Here is an 18,588-nt window from a genome sequence, read left to right as displayed (position 1 = left end):
TTTTTTTTTTTTTTTTTTAATGTGACCAGATTTGAAGAGGGCGGTTCATGGAAAACAATTTGGCCCTTGAGCTGCATTATAGCTAATAAAACGGAGTAACTCCGAGCATGTTTGTCCATCAGATCACTCCCTTTTTCTTGATAATTAATACGTGTGTGGTTTATTTTACGGGGTTGCTTTGGTTGTTTTTTTAGGATAGCTGTGTGATAGGCGGCGTCAATGTTTCCTGTAACCAGGGCTTGCTACACTATTGTCTCGGTTAGGTCTATAAAATGTCAGAACATTGTGAAAAAATAGGTCCAGGTTGAGCAAATCCAATATCTTGTATTGTCTGTACAACAGTCCCAAACTCACTGATATTTAATATTTACAGAGAAAATTCTTATTTATGATTTTATTCAGCTAATAAAGTCACTGCTTGTCATCAAGTCAGATATCTGTTTTAAGGCTGGTTCGGTGCATGTGAGTAAATATTGTCCTTTCTGTGTCCTCCATCCTCAGATTGAGATCCTTCAGACGGGACACCATCCTCTCCGCTGGGTAGTTTACTAGTCATGTCCTCACAGCAGCCTAACAACAGTTCAGCGTCTAACAGTCCCACCAACATCTTGGGTTCTCCTTTCTCGGTCATCAGTCCCTCACTTAACTCCCCGGTGGTCTCACCCTCTCTGGGATTCGGACCCATCAGCAGTCAGGTAACTTGACAGTCATTGATGTTATGGCACGCTTCATTTTTGTCTTTTGAGAGATTGTTCGTGTCGTAGTGTAAGGTACTGGTGTTTGTTTTACATGAGGCAGTGTCTACACGTGTTAGTTTTGGGTACACTGCAGTGCAGTGTTATACAATATGTACAGTGCAATGAACGGCCAAAAGAGGAGGAAGCACATTGGGGTAATGCTATCTGCCAGAAGCTTTTGTATTCACACTGATGTCAGATAATCAGATATCGAATGAGGTGACTAATTAGTCAAGAAAACAGAAAGTGTTGTCAGTAGAGTTGCACCGATCAGTTGGCGGGTTTTCAGCTTGATTTGCAGTGACTGGCACCGTTCAGTCTCATACATCCGATAACTGTGCTAGTCTAATTTACGCGCTGCACCGTGCATTGGTTCACGTCATGCACACAGCGACGCAGACAGTAACTGGCTATCGACATGCTGAAACAGAACCTCCACATGTGGCTCACTTGTTCGACTTTTAGAAAACGTAGTGTTTTGGAAAGTCGACACAGGAAGAGAGAAACAGAAAAAAAGTGAGGCAGGTGTGAGTGCATACATGTATGAGTGTGTGTGTGTGTGTGTGTGAGAGACAGGATGAAGGCGATCGGATTAAAAATAGTTTGTGACTAAAGACAAAAAAAGAAACTGAAACTGTTATCCGTTTATTCAGTTGTTTTTTTATATGTACAAAAAGCAGCTTAACCTGGTGCACGTTCTTCAGCTTTAAATATTGTTTCAGGGAGAGTTATTTCTGTCAATGTCGGATGCTGTACGTGTACGTTCTCATAAAGAAAGAAAATCTCTAGTTGTCATTTAGTATTGCACATAGACATTTCAGAGTTTTAAATGTTTCTTTTGTTGCATTGTGTATCCAGATCTCTTCTTCAGCAGGGATGCACTCAATCAGCAGCTCAGAAGATATCAAGCCTCCGTTTGGTCTGAGGCCCATGCCACCTCACAGCCCCGGACTAATGTTGTCTCAGAAGCGCTTGTGTGTCATCTGCGGAGACCGCTCTTCTGGTGAGTGAGTGCACTAGGAGCAGGATTAGCAGAAGTGAAACATCAGCCAGAGACTGTTTTTATATCATGGTAATTTAAGTGTGCATAATTACTTTAGCGACACTGTCGCTAATGAAGACACAAAACCCATGTCAGACTGTTGCCTTCATTTTGTGTTTGATCTTTCCAGGTCGCCCTCTAACTTTCCTTTTTTGTGTAATTTACAGGCAAGCATTACGGCGTGTACAGCTGTGAGGGTTGTAAAGGGTTCTTCAAACGAACTGTGCGCAAAGACCTGAGCTATACCTGCAGGGATAACAAAGAGTGCCTGGTCGACAAACGCCAGCGCAATCGCTGCCAGTACTGCCGCTACCAGAAGTGCCTGGCCATGGGCATGAAGAGAGAAGGTATGCAAGGAACAGGGTAGCGTTAGTTCAGTTCGAGTGCCTGTTTGGCTAATGAAGGTGTAGCAACACGTCTTGTACATTGGAGTTGTACATTGGAAGTTTACTGCAACATAGAGTTAAACATATGTTTTTAGAATGATCTCAACATTGGCAGTCCATTAGATTTCTTTTAATTGTGCCAAAGAAAGCCCAATTAAATTGATTAAATTACGTTGGATTAGCACAGTATTTCTGGCGCAGTTGAGGGCGGATGCTAGATTAGATAAAACTAAAGGGTAGAGACGGCTGTATCGGGGCTGGTTATATATAACTAACCCCTCTCCATCTCTTCTCTTCATTTTCTCCTATTCTGCCCTTTCTCCATCTTTCAATAGTGATCAAACATGTAAAGTGGATAAAAGAAGATGGAAAAGATGAGGGATGGATGAGTATGACATTAAAGTTACTGTATTTTGATGTTACTTAGAGAATTAGCGTGTTGTGTTAGACATGCAAAATTGTTGGCTGGGTTTTTTTTTGTGTGAAAACGGCGAGTGAGGATCGCTGAATATTGTCTTGTGTAATGATAGACAGCCGTAAGTTGTTTGCTGAATGTGTATAACTGTTTGAAGTTTGATGTGGTGGACAGGTTCTAGTTCAGGTCAGGTTTAAGTATGTGAAATGCATACAGCATATGGTGCATGTGTTAGGAGAGGTGTTGCTTCTTTACTAGCGTCTGATCTGCCAGTGGGATGGGTAGATTATATCTTACTGTGTCAGTATTTCCAAAGAGATTTAGACAGTTTGTCGTCTTTTTCCCTCCAATTTGATCAGTCAGAATATGTGGTGATGTGTTTTTTGAATTAGACAACAGCCTCTGTACTTCCACCTCACTAAACTCATAGTCTCCTTTTGGGTTGGCCACTTTTTTCTTTTTTTTTACTGCTGTAAATTTTAACAACCTTTACATGGTAGCCTCTTGACTCCTCAGTTGTCCTCTTTGTGCTGGTTAGGACAACACCACTCTAGAGTCATGCTGCCATTTCAGTAGGGCTTAGGGGGGGACAATAGAGTTTTTAAAGATGCATTATGATTTCTTTTTTTTTAAAATGATTTGGTGTTTGATTGCGAAACATTAAACTAATGCATGTAAGTTAACCCGAGGGCACGTTAACAAGCTCGTGCATGTAGCCTCAACCTGCCAGTTACTATGCTTCTGTCAATAATTAAAGTTAATTCATCTGACTTGTGTCATGATGGATATGAATTATGCTATTGTGACTGCACTATACAGGAGTAAAAACATGAAAATCAAAAAACCAGTCTGTACAAAGATGCATTGAGAAACGTTTCATAACCTGTTCTCAGCACCTACTCAAGTTTTGAGGAATGTGCGTTAGTGATTGCCAGCACAGATTTCAGGTCTAAGTGTCGGCAACCACGAAATGCAACACTTTTAAAATGCATTTTTGCTGTTACTGACATGATTACCTTTTTCATCCAGACAGTATCGGATTTGAACAGGACTTTCTCAATGCAGCAAAGAGGCAGAGCATTTAGCATAATGTCTCTCTTTAACCCAGAAATTCATCAGTTTACATTTTTCTTTTCCCCGGAGTCTTTTCATTGTTCAATATTTACCATCATCTCATTCCTTCTCTCTCCCCCGACCACTGTGTCCCTGTGTTTTGTCTATTGCAGCGGTCCAGGAGGAGCGCCAGAGGAACCGAGAGCGCGAAGGAGAGCTGGAGTTCAGTGTCGGCGTGAATGAGGAGATGCCCGTGGAGAAGATTTTAGAAGCAGAGACGGCTGTGGAGCAGAAGACTGAGCTTCACTCTGATGGCGGATCTGCAGGCAACTCTGTGAGCGGTTAAAACATATCAGCACTTACTTACAGCTTACTGTAGCTGGAACTATGTGGATTTGATGATAACTTGAGTAAACGTGATGTATTTGATTTTCAGCCCCATGATGCGGTCACCAACATCTGTCAGACTGCAGACAAACAGCTGTTTGCCTTGGTGGAGTGGGCAAAGAGAATCCCCCATTTCTCTGAACTGCCCCTTGATGACCAAGTCATCCTTCTTCGTGCAGGTAAATTCGAGCACCTTCAGTCACGAATGATCTGTACGGAACCGCGCCTTCAAGATCAACATGTCAGATCAGATCCACATTATATCTTTGCTGTTTATCAGAGCCAGATTATGAATGCTGCAGTGTTGAAAAGTACATTTCTGAAAGAGTAAAAAGGCAGAGGACACTGTTTTAACACACTTGACACTATGTAGCAAATAAATGTTATGCGCATACTGTAATAAGCTTTAGTGTTACAAGTAGAAAACACTTTACATCACGTCTGGGAACTTTAATGATAACACCTGATTATTTTGTAGATGGCCTAAATGGTGATGTTTGTGCATGGATAGTTTAATAAAAAGATAAAGAAGTAACTGTAAATGAATGCACAATTTAAAAAAAAAATAAAATAAAGATGGCAATAAGGATTTTTTTTTACAAAGTCACAGTTGTATTTTGAAACACAAACAACGTATGCAGTGGCGTGGGAAGGGTACACCAAACTGAGCCTGGCGCTGAGATACGAGTAGCTTCATACAGCGAAGGTTCTAGTCCCTGTTATGAGCTGGGTGATATCACAAAGGGAAATTTAGACACAATCACAGTCATAACACAAGTCATTGTGAGTGTAATTTCACCTTAAGAACTACTGAGGTTTTTCACTGATGTCATTACTCACCAGTGTTTAATTGTATTTCATTTATCAGGGTGGAATGAACTCCTCATTGCCTCATTCTCCCATCGCTCCATTGCTTTGAAGGATGGAGTTCTTCTGGCCTCTGAGCTGCAGCGCGACAGTGCACACAGCACAGGAGTTGGAGCCATTTTTGACAGGTACATATATGGAGACAAAAAATAGCTTGTTATGCCTTTTTGTTTAATGTCTTACACATGTGTAGACTCTGCATATTGACTTGTTTTATCAAACACAGGGAGAGTGTGCAGAGTGCAGAGGTCGGCGCCATATTTGACAGGTAACTTTTTTGTTTTTTTGTAATATTAAATGTCTTTTTAATCAATACAATTGTTTAATTTTCTCATAATGCTCTTTATATTTTACACTCTGCAATCTTTCTCAAACATTTGTACACAATTTGTCATCATTCAGGGTCCTTACAGAGCTTGTCAATAAAATGAGAGATATGCAAATGGACAAAACAGAGCTGGGCTGCCTCCGAGCCATCGTCCTCTTCAACCCAGGTGCCTGCACAATACTGACATCTAAATAAGAATGTTTACATTTATTTGGAGTAGGATTCATCTTGCATGTGTCTTGCCCCTATTGAAAATATGTTTTATGATTCCTTGCAGATGCTAAAGGGCTCTCCAACACCAGTGAGGTGGAGCTCCTTAGAGAAAAGGTCTATGCATCATTGGAAGCCTACTGCAAACAGAGATACCCAGAGCAGCAGGGAAGGTAAACATCCTCTGATAAATAATGTCAAAATTAGCATGGATTCACACAGGATCAGCGACTGCGGCAACTCGTAGCAGTGATTGTCCGGTGGTGGGGGGGGTGAGGTGAGTGTAGGTGGGTTGCTGTGGGCGTGTCTACACGTGCTGAATGTAACCGCTGTGAAATAATCAGGAAATAACTTTTTATTTCTCTGATAAATCAGCTTTATCGAGGCCGGTGCTCGCTCACTGTTATTGTTACTCTATGTCTCTCGACCAAAGAGCACTCGCTGGTGTGTTTTTTTTGTGGCAACTAGGGATGGGTGATTATGGACTAAAAAATGTATCCCGATAATTTCTGGTAGTTATCATGGTAACGATAAAAACAACGATAAATAAATACCAATTCAGCCCAATCTTTTTGACTATAAATCTGTCACCAAAATAATAAGAAAGGCTATGGGGAGCGTAGGTGGTGGGCGTGTCTGTACCTGCTGAATGTAACTGCTGTGAAACAATCAGGAAATAACTTTTCAATTCGCTGATTTACCGCTTTATCGAGGTCGGTGCTCGCTCTCTGTTTTTATTGTCTGTCGCTCTTTTTCTCTCATTCTCTCGCTCGCTCGCTGTCTAATCATGGGACAGAAATCAAATTAAACTTCTTTGTGTCATTATATGACTGTCTGGAAACACACGACCCCACTGAAATGAATTGAAAGACCTCTGTTTTTCCAGGAGCCCCTGATCCCTGTGTGACTCAGCACTTAAACATTATGCATTGTTTATCTCGTCAAATTAAATGCCGTCTCTGTTGCTCCATGCAGGTTTGCTAAGCTCCTTCTTCGACTGCCAGCACTGCGATCCATCGGCTTGAAGTGCTTGGAGCATCTCTTCTTCTTTAAGTTGATCGGTGACACGCCTATTGACACTTTCCTCATGGAAATGCTTGAAGCTCCCCATCAGTTGTCTTAGATAGGAAACATGTACTGTGGTTAGGTTTAGATAGCTGAAGTCTGGGAAGCTGGAGTGGGACTGGAGTGGCACTTTAATTTCTTTGAAGATTTGTCAATATGTCTCACTGCTGTCTGCGTTACACTATTTTAGTGCAGCACAGATTTGCTCTTTAGACCAAACCCAAGGCTTGGCATGATCTACAAGCTGGTGCTATATGTTCAAATAACTTCATGAGTAACTATGGTTAAAAAAAAAAGGTATTTTTAAAAATGTAAACATTTACATATTTCCCTCACAGGAGCTATAATTTGGGTATACATTTTTATATAAGCTTTTTAGACACCTCAAACATGAAGTTTCAGTTGGAGAAACAACTGAAACTTATCCCTAAAACCTGTTTTTTAAAAGGAAGGCAATCTGAATCATGAGTATGCGTTAAGGACGGAGTCTTCTTTTTATAATTTCTAATTCAACCCTATTGATCTAAAAGTATATTATTGTACCAAACCTCCACAGGGAGCTGTGTCGTACCACAGCTCTAAGTTTACTTGTATCCATTGCAGAAGATTAAATCTTAACCGTGACCCTGAGATAGAAGACGAGTCAGTGTCTGAAACACTCAGGTCTGACTTGTCTGTGTTGATTGAGGATCAGCTTTATGTGTCTGATAATATACAGTTAGTGTTGTTTACTTCTTTGCCATTTTATAAATCTAATCACTTTGTGGTTAACGATTAAACTGCACTGCACACTTGCTATGTACTATTTCTAAAACATACTTTGAATAAACGCCTGGCCTTTAAATAGTCAGGTGTTTGTCTTTTGGTGCTATTTCAGAGATAATTTGACGTTATTGGTGCAGACGCACACCAAACCACAAAAAAACCTAAGAAAATATGCAAAACAGAAAATCCCTTTGTTAATCTCTGTTAAAAATGTAGCAATATAAAATGGAAACTGCATAAGAGCTTTCTGCCCGTCAGTCATTCAGGGGTTTTACAAAGTAAATCATGTCTGGTGGAAAGGGAATACTCCATTTTGTAATTTATCTATACAATTCTGAGGTACTGTGCAAAAGTAATTGTTCAGGGAAAATGTACATTGATAAATTTGAATTATGATCAGGAGATACAAATTATATAATTCTTAACATGTGCCCTTGTTTTTAGTTTTCATCTAGTACAAAGCAGAACATGTCTTGGGTTGCACTGGATTTGCTAAGACTGTTTCAGCTGATTTTTTTTTTTTTTTGTGCTTTTTCATTTTTCTTTCTTCTTTTTTTTTTTTTTCTCTCTGTTGTATTTTCCAACATTTCTCTCCCGCCCTTTCCCTTTTTAGGTAGCTGTCTTGTTCATCTTAATGTCTCTGCAATTTATTAAAGGCAAACCATAATCACATTTAGATCCATAACACCTGTGGATATATAGGAATTTTAAAGCAAGACCAAATGAGGTCTGTATGATGGCCATTTGTAAACACCAGATGCGCTGCATCGGCCTCTGTGTGCTCTTGAACATAAAGTGACTTGAAGCATGGGTTGTGTGGACTGAAAATAAAGAGGCTTAAGTTGTTTTTGTTTTTTATTTTTGTTTGTTTGCTTTTTCCTTCCCCCAAAAAGTGTCAGATGTGACACTTACTTTTCCCTGGAGGAAACTCGGAAAACAACACAATTGAAAGATGATTAAAAAAAAAACTGTCAAAAGCTGTTTTAATTAGCCTTTTTATTGTAGTTGTTACATAGTTTTTGCTGTGGGGTATAGACGCAATAGAAGCCTTGGATGTATAGCACTTGTGTCCAAGTTCCACAGTGATGTTATGGCACAGGCAGCAACGTGTGTTTGGTGGGCTAGTGTTAAATTAAAAGAAGAAAACATTGAGTGCAATGAAATCAAAGACTTCTAAGGGATTCCACAGGACTAGCTGGTGAATTTCATTACTGCACGTTTCACCACATTTGTTCACTTTATAGTGTGTGAAGTTTAAAAGGTTAAATAACACGCACACAAACCCTATTACAGCTCTGAGAACCAAAGTGAACCTTCTTTTGTATCGAGCAGAAGTGGACACCTTTTTAAACCATGCATGGCTTGGTTTGCTTAAATTATATTTAGAATAATACTGCTTTTAGTCTATAATACACTATTCTACACATGGAGCAAAAAAAACAACAGAAGAACATAAAGACATTGTCATGACATGTACATCATTTTACAGCATTCCCCCTATATTACTTTACACATCGGTCTTGTTTTTGACAAAACTCAGTACACTCTGGGAAACAAAATGAGCTCCCCCTCCCCCCATAACTATTAAGTTGCATGCTACACATTGAGTCTAAGGTGCTGAATAGGTTTCAGTAAATTCTAAACAAAACAAACAAAAAAAAAAAAACTTACTGCTGGTGTGGTTTTATGTAGCTTTATCATGATGTTGCGCTAGATTCTTGTTTCTCTCAATGGCTATGTTTCCATCACAGTGAAAAGTGGACAGATTAACCTTTCTGTGATATAAACTAGTTTAAATGTAGCCATTCCAAATGATTTAAAAGCACAATGAGCTCTTCAATAGTTCAAAAACAGACCTACAGTATATAATCAAAGTTAAACCGCAGGCTTTCCCCTACTCACTTCAATACAGATTTACATGTCTTAAAATAGATAAATAATGGAAATTTTCTGTGCGACCATATTACTAATTATCATGTAACCCCTGATGTTCACATTCATAGTTTGAGAGTGAAGGAATACTCTATAATATGTCCTGTGAATGACAAATGGAGATGTCCAGTGATGCAGCTGAGCTACACGTTAATCTGGCCTGGTCTTTTTCTAACTATTTTACCTAGATCGCAACTTAAACGTGGAACAATGTGTGCCTATTTCCTACAGTAAGGCAACAGGATATAGTTAATGTGCATAACCAATCCCTAAGTTGTCATAAATACTTTAAAGCTATCTTCATAACAAACTATTTTATCCAAGACGTAACATGGAAAAAAGAAATTTTGCCAGGACAAGTTTAAAAACACTGGTTAAAAATAAATCACAGCTCATGAATGATGTACATTGCAAAATTATCCTCTCACCCCCCCTCACAGACTGCACATCTGTAGTAACATTTTCTTGATTATATGTCCCTGAAAACGTCTTAATAAATAACTGTCTCTGAAAGGCACTCTGAAATGTGCAGCTCATAGTTTCTAGAAAATAAAACCACAGAACTCTGTGAAGGTCGCTCACCTGTAACACTGCGCCTGCCTTCCTCAAACTGTTTCCCATCTGTGAGAATAAGTTACATAACGCAACTCGTCAACATTTGTCTAAGCTAAAAATGTTTGCATGATGAGCTTTAGTCGTCGAAAGGTAGTGGTATCGCCAGTCTCACCCACAGTTAACTGAACTGTGATCTTTACAAAAATGGAAATTGCAGTCGACTAACAAACATTTGACGATTTAGATGCACATCTGCCTTGAATCTGTCCACTTTGACTACACGTTAAAAACTGTGCTACTGTTTGATTTGCTGGTTAAACTGTTGAGTATATTTTCAGATTCAGATGTCAGAGTGGTTCATCAGTGTCAAGGATTTCACATTCCATTGATACCCAACTTTTACATCCAGTGCAATTGTTCCTTATTTGAGCACCTTCTTGAGCAAAATGAAAAGAAACACAAAACTACCACAGTAGTATATAACAGAATAACCTTCTGCACAAAGCCATCTATTCAATAGATGAAATTTCTTTCAATTCAATTTGTCACTAAAGCTTCAGGACTTGACGCCAAACTCACACAACAGAGAGTTTAGGGTCTGTACCACACTTCTAGCCCTTTTGGATTCAGTCAAGGCCACGGAGGCTGAAGCATACGCACTGCCAATTCTTCTCATGCCCTCGGCCTTAAAAAGCACACATTTGCGCGGGTGTTTGTATGTAATGTCAAGTTCATAGGATGATTGTAATTAAGCCTAGTGAGTGCAGATCATAAACGTTTATCCAGGAACAGCAAAGCTTAGTGGTTTGAACGCAGCGCTCGGTTTCCGCTCTCTCAGTTCATGACTAAAATCTTGTTCCGCCTCTCATCCACTCTTTTCAGGACCCACTTGTGTCAAATGGACGCAAACCAATCGCATAAAGATGAGGTCAACTCATCGAAGCTGGGGGGATTTTAGTGCCAAGCCGGAGTGGAGTGGGTTGCCAGGTTGTGGGCGTGTGGGCGTTGGAGGGGCAGTGAAAGGGCTTTCCAGACTTTATTTTAATGTCCAGCTCACACCTGCATCTCTGATCCACTGGACAAGCCAAGAGCGTTTGCCTCCTCTGTTGTCAGACCGTTCTTCAGTGTCCTCCTCACTGTGCAGACAGGAAGAGAAATAAAGGGGAAGTGGAAAGAGAGCGATAAACTGTGATGAGTAAAAGCTTTTGAGCAGTATATTTTTAGTATTTGCAAAATGCAGCTAATAGCATTTTTCTGAGCGCTGTTATAAATTTGGCCACTTGTCCAGTCACTGACATGACTCACATGATTTTCGGTTCGCTCGGGATCTTCTCCTCTCCCGAGGTTGCGTCCGCTGACTGGGCCCCTGAGTGGCTGATCTAACAATCCTCTCCATGATCTCATCAGCTGTATCGTCTGTGCAGTTCACTGGGTCGTCATTGGCAGAGCACCATGGGGGAACACGCCCTAGAACAACAAGGTCAGAATGGATAAGCAAACAGCAGATAGTACGGCAAGGCTTAAGAAATCAAGTGTACAGCCATCGTACATCTCTGTGAGACAACACTAAATACTGAGATGTCATAGCATGAGCAGGCATAATGCTTATCAAGTTCCTCATCTTAGTGGTTAGTATGCTTACATTTGCTCACTGACCAGCACTAAAAACGAAGGAAGTTAGTACTGTGCATTGATTTAATCAAGTATTGTCTTGATGGCGCAACACCAAAGTTATTGAAATTCATCCTGAGGGGAACATTGTACACAGGTACAGCAGTCCTTCCAGTAGTTAAGACATTTCACTGATAACCTCTCATGTCGCGAGAGGAAAAGTCAGTGGGATTCATCATCAGGCAACCATAAATATATTTTTCTTACAGCAATCCATCTCATACTCGCTCATACAATCATGGACCAAAATGGTGGACAGCCTGCCAGACAGGCATTACCATCCATGTGGCTCTAGTGAAAGATTAGTTCAAAAGTTTCTGGTAGAAGTACTTGAGTAAAACTGAAATCCTCCTGGAGCAGTTATGGGCACAGAGGAATGCAGATTTCAATGAAGGGATGATGATATGATATAAAGCTATTTAGGGGCTTTAACAGTGTAACGTGTTTATGTGACTGACCTCTGGTGCTGCTGGCTCTGGTGCGTGTGCGGAGGCCGGGCACCGTGGACGTCCCACTCTCTCCACCCTGCAGGCTGCTCTTCAGTACAGCCTTCATGTTCTCATGTTCAGCTGCATCTTCAGCATACTGGATACCCTGAGGCTGGCTCTCCTGTGCTTCTGATGGGGCACCACCAAATTTACCGCTCTGGAGGAGGGGGGAGGACACATGATTACAATATGATGTTTTATTAGCAGCACATGGTGAAACTCAGTGCTCTGCCACTTTTAGTATTTTAGCCTCACAAGGAAAAGCTCTAAATGTTAAACTTGTTAAACAGGTTAATCTTCACTCCAGCTTAAAATAGAAACAATTTGTCACTTCAGAGTCAAAAGTTCCACATACACATTTAAAGTTTGTGACACAAACAAAAAAAGAAACCCATGATGGTTTCTTGCAACAATGCAAACATGCTGGTTTAGCTTCGGGACCCTCTGACCTCCGTCGCCATTAATTCTCTCAACACTCCAGCTGACATCATGCAAACACCTCTTTTCATCTCTCCGTCATCACCTTGAAACTTCCTCATTCATGTGAGATTTCACACACAGATTCAGTTACTGACGACTCGCCTCCGTTAATCCTCATAAACACGTCAGTTATGACAACGCAGCCCGGGTTGAATGTTAGTTACATGTTCACATGCACTAGTTTGCACACGAATTTACCTCGCAGTCATCGTCATCCTCACTCTACAGAGATAAAGGAAACTGAATGTAGTACACTGCTGGTATTAAACATCATTTTTAATGTATAAAATGACAGTTTTTCAGGTAACAGAAACACACATACTGTAATGAGATATCATTTACTCGAATTATGAAGAAGCACCTTTATTTTGTGTGGGGGGAAACCATAGACATATATACATAGACATATATACATAGACGCCGCATTGAGCGGGTTGGTCGCGATACGTCAACGGGTCCGCCATATTGGATCGGGCAGATCTGCCCGTAAACTAATACAAGGAAATGGACTGAACTTCATAAAGCGCCTTTCTCTCTTTATTCAGAAAACCCCCATGTCACATCTACATTTCAGGATCTGGTTATTATAGACACAGATTAAATGTTGAATATAAATATTTCAATATTTATCATCACAGTAACAGTGTTACACACATTAGTAGCTGTAAACACTCAGCATTAGAAAAATACATACGTTGGTTTGGTGCTTACATAAGGAGTAAACATTTATAATCATCACTTTAAAAGTTACATACGTTGTTTTTGGTGCCTGTTTGTTTCCCAGATATATTAGTGTGTGTGTGAATGGGTGTATAAGAGACATTAACTTAAAGAACTTTGTAGAAAGGCGCTTTATGAAGTTCAGTCCATTTCCTTGTATTAGTTTACGGGCAGATCTGCCTTATCCAATATGGCGGCGACATCGACGTACGATTCAGCGCTCAATGCGGCGTCTATGTATATATGTCTATGGGGGAAACAGCTAGCCTGGCTCTGTCCTCCACCTCTTAATCTCACTAATTAACATGTTATATGTTGTTTGATCCATACAAAACATTTTTTTTACAATTTGTGTTTTTATGTAGATTATTTGGTGGTTTCCCCCTGCTTTCAATCTCTATGCTAAGCTAAGCTAACTAGCTGCTACCTGATCTAACTGGTCCGCAAACACGTCAAACTATTCCTTTAAACATTGAAACTGCTCTGTGATTTTCACCCCCACCCATACCATGAAAACATACATATATGAGCCGTGGAAGAGAAGAGCATATTTGACTGAACATCTTTGTAAGAGTGTGGTTAAGGTGTGGGTCTTGTTATTTCTCCTTCAGGGACATCCAAAGGTTTGAATTTTCACACAGTGATTGAATTAGGGTCCCTTTGAAGAGAGAGGGGCCCCTGCCAAGGCTCGCTGTGGAGTCCGCTCTGAGCGGCCGACTCCTCGGGGTTTAAGGGATTTTAATCATGCAGGGAGGTGTTTGCTCTGGCCTTTCTTAGCCTGCTGCAGCTACAGAATGAGATACACTAAAAACAACTCACTGATTGTTGTTACAGTAACCTATACATGTGAATACCGCAGAACTATGCTGATGTCATTACAAATGTATGCCGTGTCTGTCAGAAATGGCCACGTTTCATGCTTTAACCAGATTAAAGATATAACCAGTGTCGAGGGATTGCTCGTATTGTTTCACAGAATTGGGAAAGTACAATCTAAACAAAAACGAGAATCAGGAAATGGAGAAAGTGTACATGTGACTCTTGCTCGTGGTGAAGAGCACTTACATCTGTTATCATTTTCCCCCTGGTCTTGTTCCTCTCTCTGTGGTTGGCCCTCTTCTGTTTCTGTTGTAGCACGCGCTCTCTTGTTGTGCGATACTCCAGGGCAAATTCACTCAAGATCTTGCTAAAGCGATGAATGCTAACCTCACGTACTGCATATATCGGATGGCCCAAGAACAGCAGAAAGGCATGGAACCTGCAAACGCATAGAGAAATCACTGTACAGAGATCCTTTGGTGGAAACAAAGTTTAAACACGAATCGAAAAGTAATGAAAGTCAACAAGAATGAACACTGACTGCCACTGAAACAGTTACAAAATAGACAGTATATCTACACCTGAACATACCTGTTGATTATTCTTCGATGCACAATCTTCAAAATAATGATTCTCTCTGCACAGTCCTTGAGGAAGTCTGACATTTTTTGTTTCAATGCTGGTTTCATCTCATGTTTCGCAATGACCTTGAGGTGATCCCATGATGCTTTGCACCTTCGCTCCATCTGGGCCAGATTGTCTTGAAGCTGGTCAAAGTCCACCTGACGATAGTATCACAGACAGAACTCAACAACGATGGTTGAGGACTCTCTTCAATGGATATGACATTTGCATTGAGAACATTGTTTTAAAAAAAAGATAAAAGAGGCTAACCTTCGTCAAGCGGGTGATAGCTCCTATCTCAGAGTAGAGGTCAGTGCTGTCTGGAAACTTCTCAACCACAATTGAGCAGGCGTGGTGCAGCAGGGACTGCTTGTGAACCGTGTCCTTCACTTCGGGGACTTTCTCCAAGTAACTCAACTCAAAGCCTTTAGCCTAGAGATTCATGCATACACAGTAACACAGTCAGAACGTGGGACGGAAACAACTGTCTGAAATTAAAAATCAAAAGCTCTACTCAGGACAAAATTGCAGTGAATTTCCTTTTTGGCACAGTCGGAAAAAGGGGCTCAATGGAGTGCACCGATATGTAGATTCATTAGGCTGGTGATTATCAGAAACCACAATCTACTTCAGACCCGAGCGATTGTTCTACTCACCACTGTGGAGATAAAAGAAGAAGAAAAAAAAAACAGAACATATCTTGAAAGACAAAATCCCAACAGGATCTCCCTTGTTCTTTTGCCAGTTTTAAATGGCTTACTGCAAAATATAAATGCAGCCATTATTTACGGGAACTACTTGTTTTGATGTTGATGACTTATGTTTTCCTTTTGCATTTTTGGCTCTCATATCCCCGAGGTTCACTCATACATAGACATACACACAGATGCATGCACACAAAGGCACACGCAAGGCCACAGAAAGTCACAGAGCGAGACACAATTAACAAAAAAAAAAAAAAACTTAACACACAAGCAGCCAGACAAACACAAACGGTCAGAAAACACACAATCACACAACTTTCCTCCCAGTCTTACAGAGCCAGGATCAGCGGAGGCCTTGACAAACATTTTTACTGTAGAAGGACAGTGTCTGGTGCAGACAGTCAGGCAGCACATTCTTCTACACATAGAGAGTCCACTGTTATCCTTGCCAAATAAATATGTTGGCGGGGGAGTTGGGAGAGGAGGAGGAGGAGTGTGGGAGGAAATGGAGTAAGTGAGTAACAGAGGCAGAGAAAGTTAAAAAAAAAAAAAAAGGAACGTCTAAGTCATATATCTTAGGTGAGTGTTACTCACATTAGTGCTGTTGAGGAAGTTGCCTATGGCCAGCAATGTGGTCAAGATGTATCGGAGTGTCTTGTTTTTCTCTAACTGGTCCATCCCTTCCTTCAGGTCCTGGAGAGGCTCTGCCACTTCCTAAAAGAAGTTAAGAGGAACATTACCCATTCATGCCTATTCATGCTCACATTCTGCTTTTCATGTCCCTTGATAACAATGTAAACTCTCAAAATTATAAAAAAGGAGAACTTAAAACCAATTTTCTCTCTCACAGTCACTGTGGCTAACCAAAAAATGTTGAAACAACACATTGTCATTTTAGTGTTTTACTGTTTTCCCTCTGTTTCCAGTTTTTATGCAGCTGGCTGTAGCTTAATTTTCACCCTACAGACATGATAATGGTATTAATTTTATCATCTAACCGTAAGTAACAAGGCGAATAATTGTCTTTTCTGGAGTACCCAACTATTCCTTTAAAGGACCAGTGTGTGGGACTTAGTGGCATCTAGCGGTGTAGTTGTAGATTGCAACTCTCCTATTTCACCCTCATATTCCTTTGCATATAGTGCGTAACTTTAGTAGGCATAAAAATAAAAATAAAAATGCAAAATGCCCTATTGAGAGCCAGTCTTTAGTTAGTCTTTCCTGGACTACTGTAGAAACATGACTGTTTAACATGCCAGACTCCATGGAGTCATTCTAAGGTACCAAAAACCTAACATTGGTATTTTTTCTGTGGTTATAATGAAAACATAGTTATGCATATTATATTTCATTTCATCCCATTAAATCTTACACACCTTTAATTTTCACATGTATTGAGAATATGAAAAGAAGTAAAAAGACCTGTAAAGCTCTATCTGCATGTAATTAAAGCAGACAAAACAGGAAATGTGCCTGACCTTCTCAATAAGCTCATAGTCCATCTTGAATGCCCACAGCTGCAGTCGAGCAGACAGCTCGGTGATGGAGGAGAGGATGAGAAGGAATTGTTCAGCGCTGCCCAGGGGAATATCAGGGCTGACCAGCTGAGCCTCCTGGATCCTCTGCTTCTCCTCCTCTGTGGGGATCATCGTCAGGATTTTCTAGGACAGGGAGCAAGAAATGCGAAGTGGGGAGGGGATAAGAACAGGCTTATTGGGTCATCCATCAAGTCAACATATCAAAACTTTTTCAGCGCCTGAGTAAAACTTTTACTTAATATGTTGGGGAGTAAATCATAGGTAGGGGGAGGAAACAAATTGATTCTGACATTTCTTGCTCTGTTTATCTGAGATGTTTCCAAATTTCCCCAGAAACTTCTGTGACATATGAACTTTCAACCTCTCTTTTGTTGTCTGGCTGAAGAGCAATACTCTCCTCTGCTGAGGATGAACTCAAGGACAAGCACTGAAAACTACAGGTTATATAATACCAAAGGGATGCAACATTAATCATTATCTGCTGATGTGAAGTCCTTCAAAAGTCTATAGTATGGTTTTTAGAACGAGCTGAAAATATGTATGCGGAGCTAACCTTTAATCATTGCTGTGATTAATTACATGAGAACAGCCAGATAGCCAACCATCCAGCCAGAAAATCACATGATATGTCAACATTGTGGGTCATCCCATCTAGATGAGTTAAATCTTAAAATTCTAGGGAAATCCATCAGTGTATTTTGGTGTGCTGAGTAAATATCATTTAAGAAAACCAGGTTTACTTTGGACCCAGTGAGCTTGAATGGGTTTTATTTGATGGACTTGACAGTACTTATAATATGCAGTAAAAATTGAGACCGAAAAAAATCTTACCTCAATGCCTTCCTTGTTCAGTGCATACTCATCGAAGTTGAGGATAGCGGTCTTGATGGTGCGGGGGGGAGGTAAGACAGTCAAGCCGATGTTTATAGCATTGCTACGTTTTGAATCCAGCACTATGATTTCTTGTCGTTTGCCATCAACAGCTGCTTTCTATGAGAGATATCAAGAAATCAAGAGTTAAGTGTTGTATATTAAATCATGTATCTCAAGTAATGGTTTTTAATGGATTATGTGTAGAATCCAACATCCAGCCTATCAGCCTATTATCACCAAATGGAGATAATAGACTTTCTTTACACTGGTTGGCATCTTGTATAGGAGATGATTAAACTGATGAAATATTTTCTGGCTTGAGGATGTTGCTGCCATGAAGGCCATGACAATAAGACACTCATGAAATTTTATTCTTTTCTTGTTGTGTACAAGTTGAAATAATTTTGTCCATTTTTTGAATGACACTTTCTGTTAAAGTTATCTGCGTAGTGTGGTGGACTTTCACCCATTTTAAATGCTTAATGTATCACTAAACTCTGAATGATCCTTTTTAATATGTTGCCGGATAGCAGGAAATCCTAAGCTATGTGAGAAAATCCGAGGCAAATCAGTACTGCAAAATAAACTCCAAAAGTGTATAATAATACTGCACGGTTCTACTGTAACAGCAGTGCAACACAAAGTTACCTTTGTGACAGGCAGCTCCTTGGATTTGGTCTCAAACAGCTGCTCCATCTTGGATGTGTCCAGCTTAATTGGCTCCAGTTTGGACCAGAGGGACTCCTTACAGAATTTATGGCTCTTACACTGCCAGTCCACGGGACGCACCTCGTTCCAGAAGAGACGGATGGTCTTCTTCTTCTTTTGGAAGAGAGGCACCTCCCCGCGACACAACTGAGGGGAGGGTGGAGGCATAGGGGCCATAAATGGTGGGGGTGGGGGCATCATTTTGCCCAACAAGGGAGGTG

General features: G+C 40.5%; 2 protein-coding genes across 4 annotated transcripts in view; one reads left to right on the top strand and one right to left on the bottom strand.

Annotated features, from left to right (window-relative positions):
* Positions 1–8,101, top strand: part of LOC104922748 (retinoic acid receptor RXR-beta-A-like) — an 8,957-nt gene extending 856 nt beyond the window's left edge. For 2 of the 3 annotated variants that reach the window (XM_027286197.1, XM_027286198.1), the window contains exons 2-12: positions 502–695; positions 1,596–1,740; positions 1,947–2,126; positions 2,501–2,554; positions 3,807–3,967; positions 4,070–4,199; positions 4,889–5,015; positions 5,114–5,155; positions 5,290–5,381; positions 5,493–5,598; positions 6,401–8,101. In XM_027286197.1, the coding sequence (XP_027141998.1) occupies positions 555–695; positions 1,596–1,740; positions 1,947–2,126; positions 2,501–2,554; positions 3,807–3,967; positions 4,070–4,199; positions 4,889–5,015; positions 5,114–5,155; positions 5,290–5,381; positions 5,493–5,598; positions 6,401–6,548 (1,326 nt within the window). In that variant the 5' untranslated portion in view covers positions 502–554 and the 3' untranslated portion in view covers positions 6,549–8,101. The remainder of the gene's footprint in view (positions 1–501; positions 696–1,595; positions 1,741–1,946; positions 2,127–2,500; positions 2,555–3,806; positions 3,968–4,069; positions 4,200–4,888; positions 5,016–5,113; positions 5,156–5,289; positions 5,382–5,492; positions 5,599–6,400) is intronic. The other variant, XM_027286199.1, reaches the window with a different exon arrangement.
* fhod3b (formin homology 2 domain containing 3b) overlaps positions 7,767–18,588 on the bottom strand; it is an 84,041-nt gene continuing 73,219 nt past the window's right edge. The window contains exons 20-30 of the mRNA XM_027287163.1: positions 18,308–18,588; positions 17,618–17,776; positions 16,727–16,909; positions 15,843–15,962; positions 14,815–14,976; positions 14,512–14,702; positions 14,167–14,359; positions 12,580–12,603; positions 11,872–12,058; positions 11,048–11,209; positions 7,767–10,878 (exon numbers count right to left, since the gene is read on the bottom strand). Coding sequence (XP_027142964.1) covers positions 10,796–10,878; positions 11,048–11,209; positions 11,872–12,058; positions 12,580–12,603; positions 14,167–14,359; positions 14,512–14,702; positions 14,815–14,976; positions 15,843–15,962; positions 16,727–16,909; positions 17,618–17,776; positions 18,308–18,588 — 1,745 coding nt within the window. The 3' untranslated portion in view covers positions 7,767–10,795. The remainder of the gene's footprint in view (positions 10,879–11,047; positions 11,210–11,871; positions 12,059–12,579; positions 12,604–14,166; positions 14,360–14,511; positions 14,703–14,814; positions 14,977–15,842; positions 15,963–16,726; positions 16,910–17,617; positions 17,777–18,307) is intronic.

The sequence above is a fragment of the Larimichthys crocea genome, chromosome XIII (genome assembly GCF_000972845.2).
Source record: "Larimichthys crocea isolate SSNF chromosome XIII, L_crocea_2.0, whole genome shotgun sequence".
NCBI classification, from domain to species: domain Eukaryota; kingdom Metazoa; phylum Chordata; class Actinopteri; family Sciaenidae; genus Larimichthys; species Larimichthys crocea.
The sequence above is the reverse complement of the archived record's forward strand: the minus strand, read 5'-3'. Positions and strand labels throughout refer to the sequence as shown.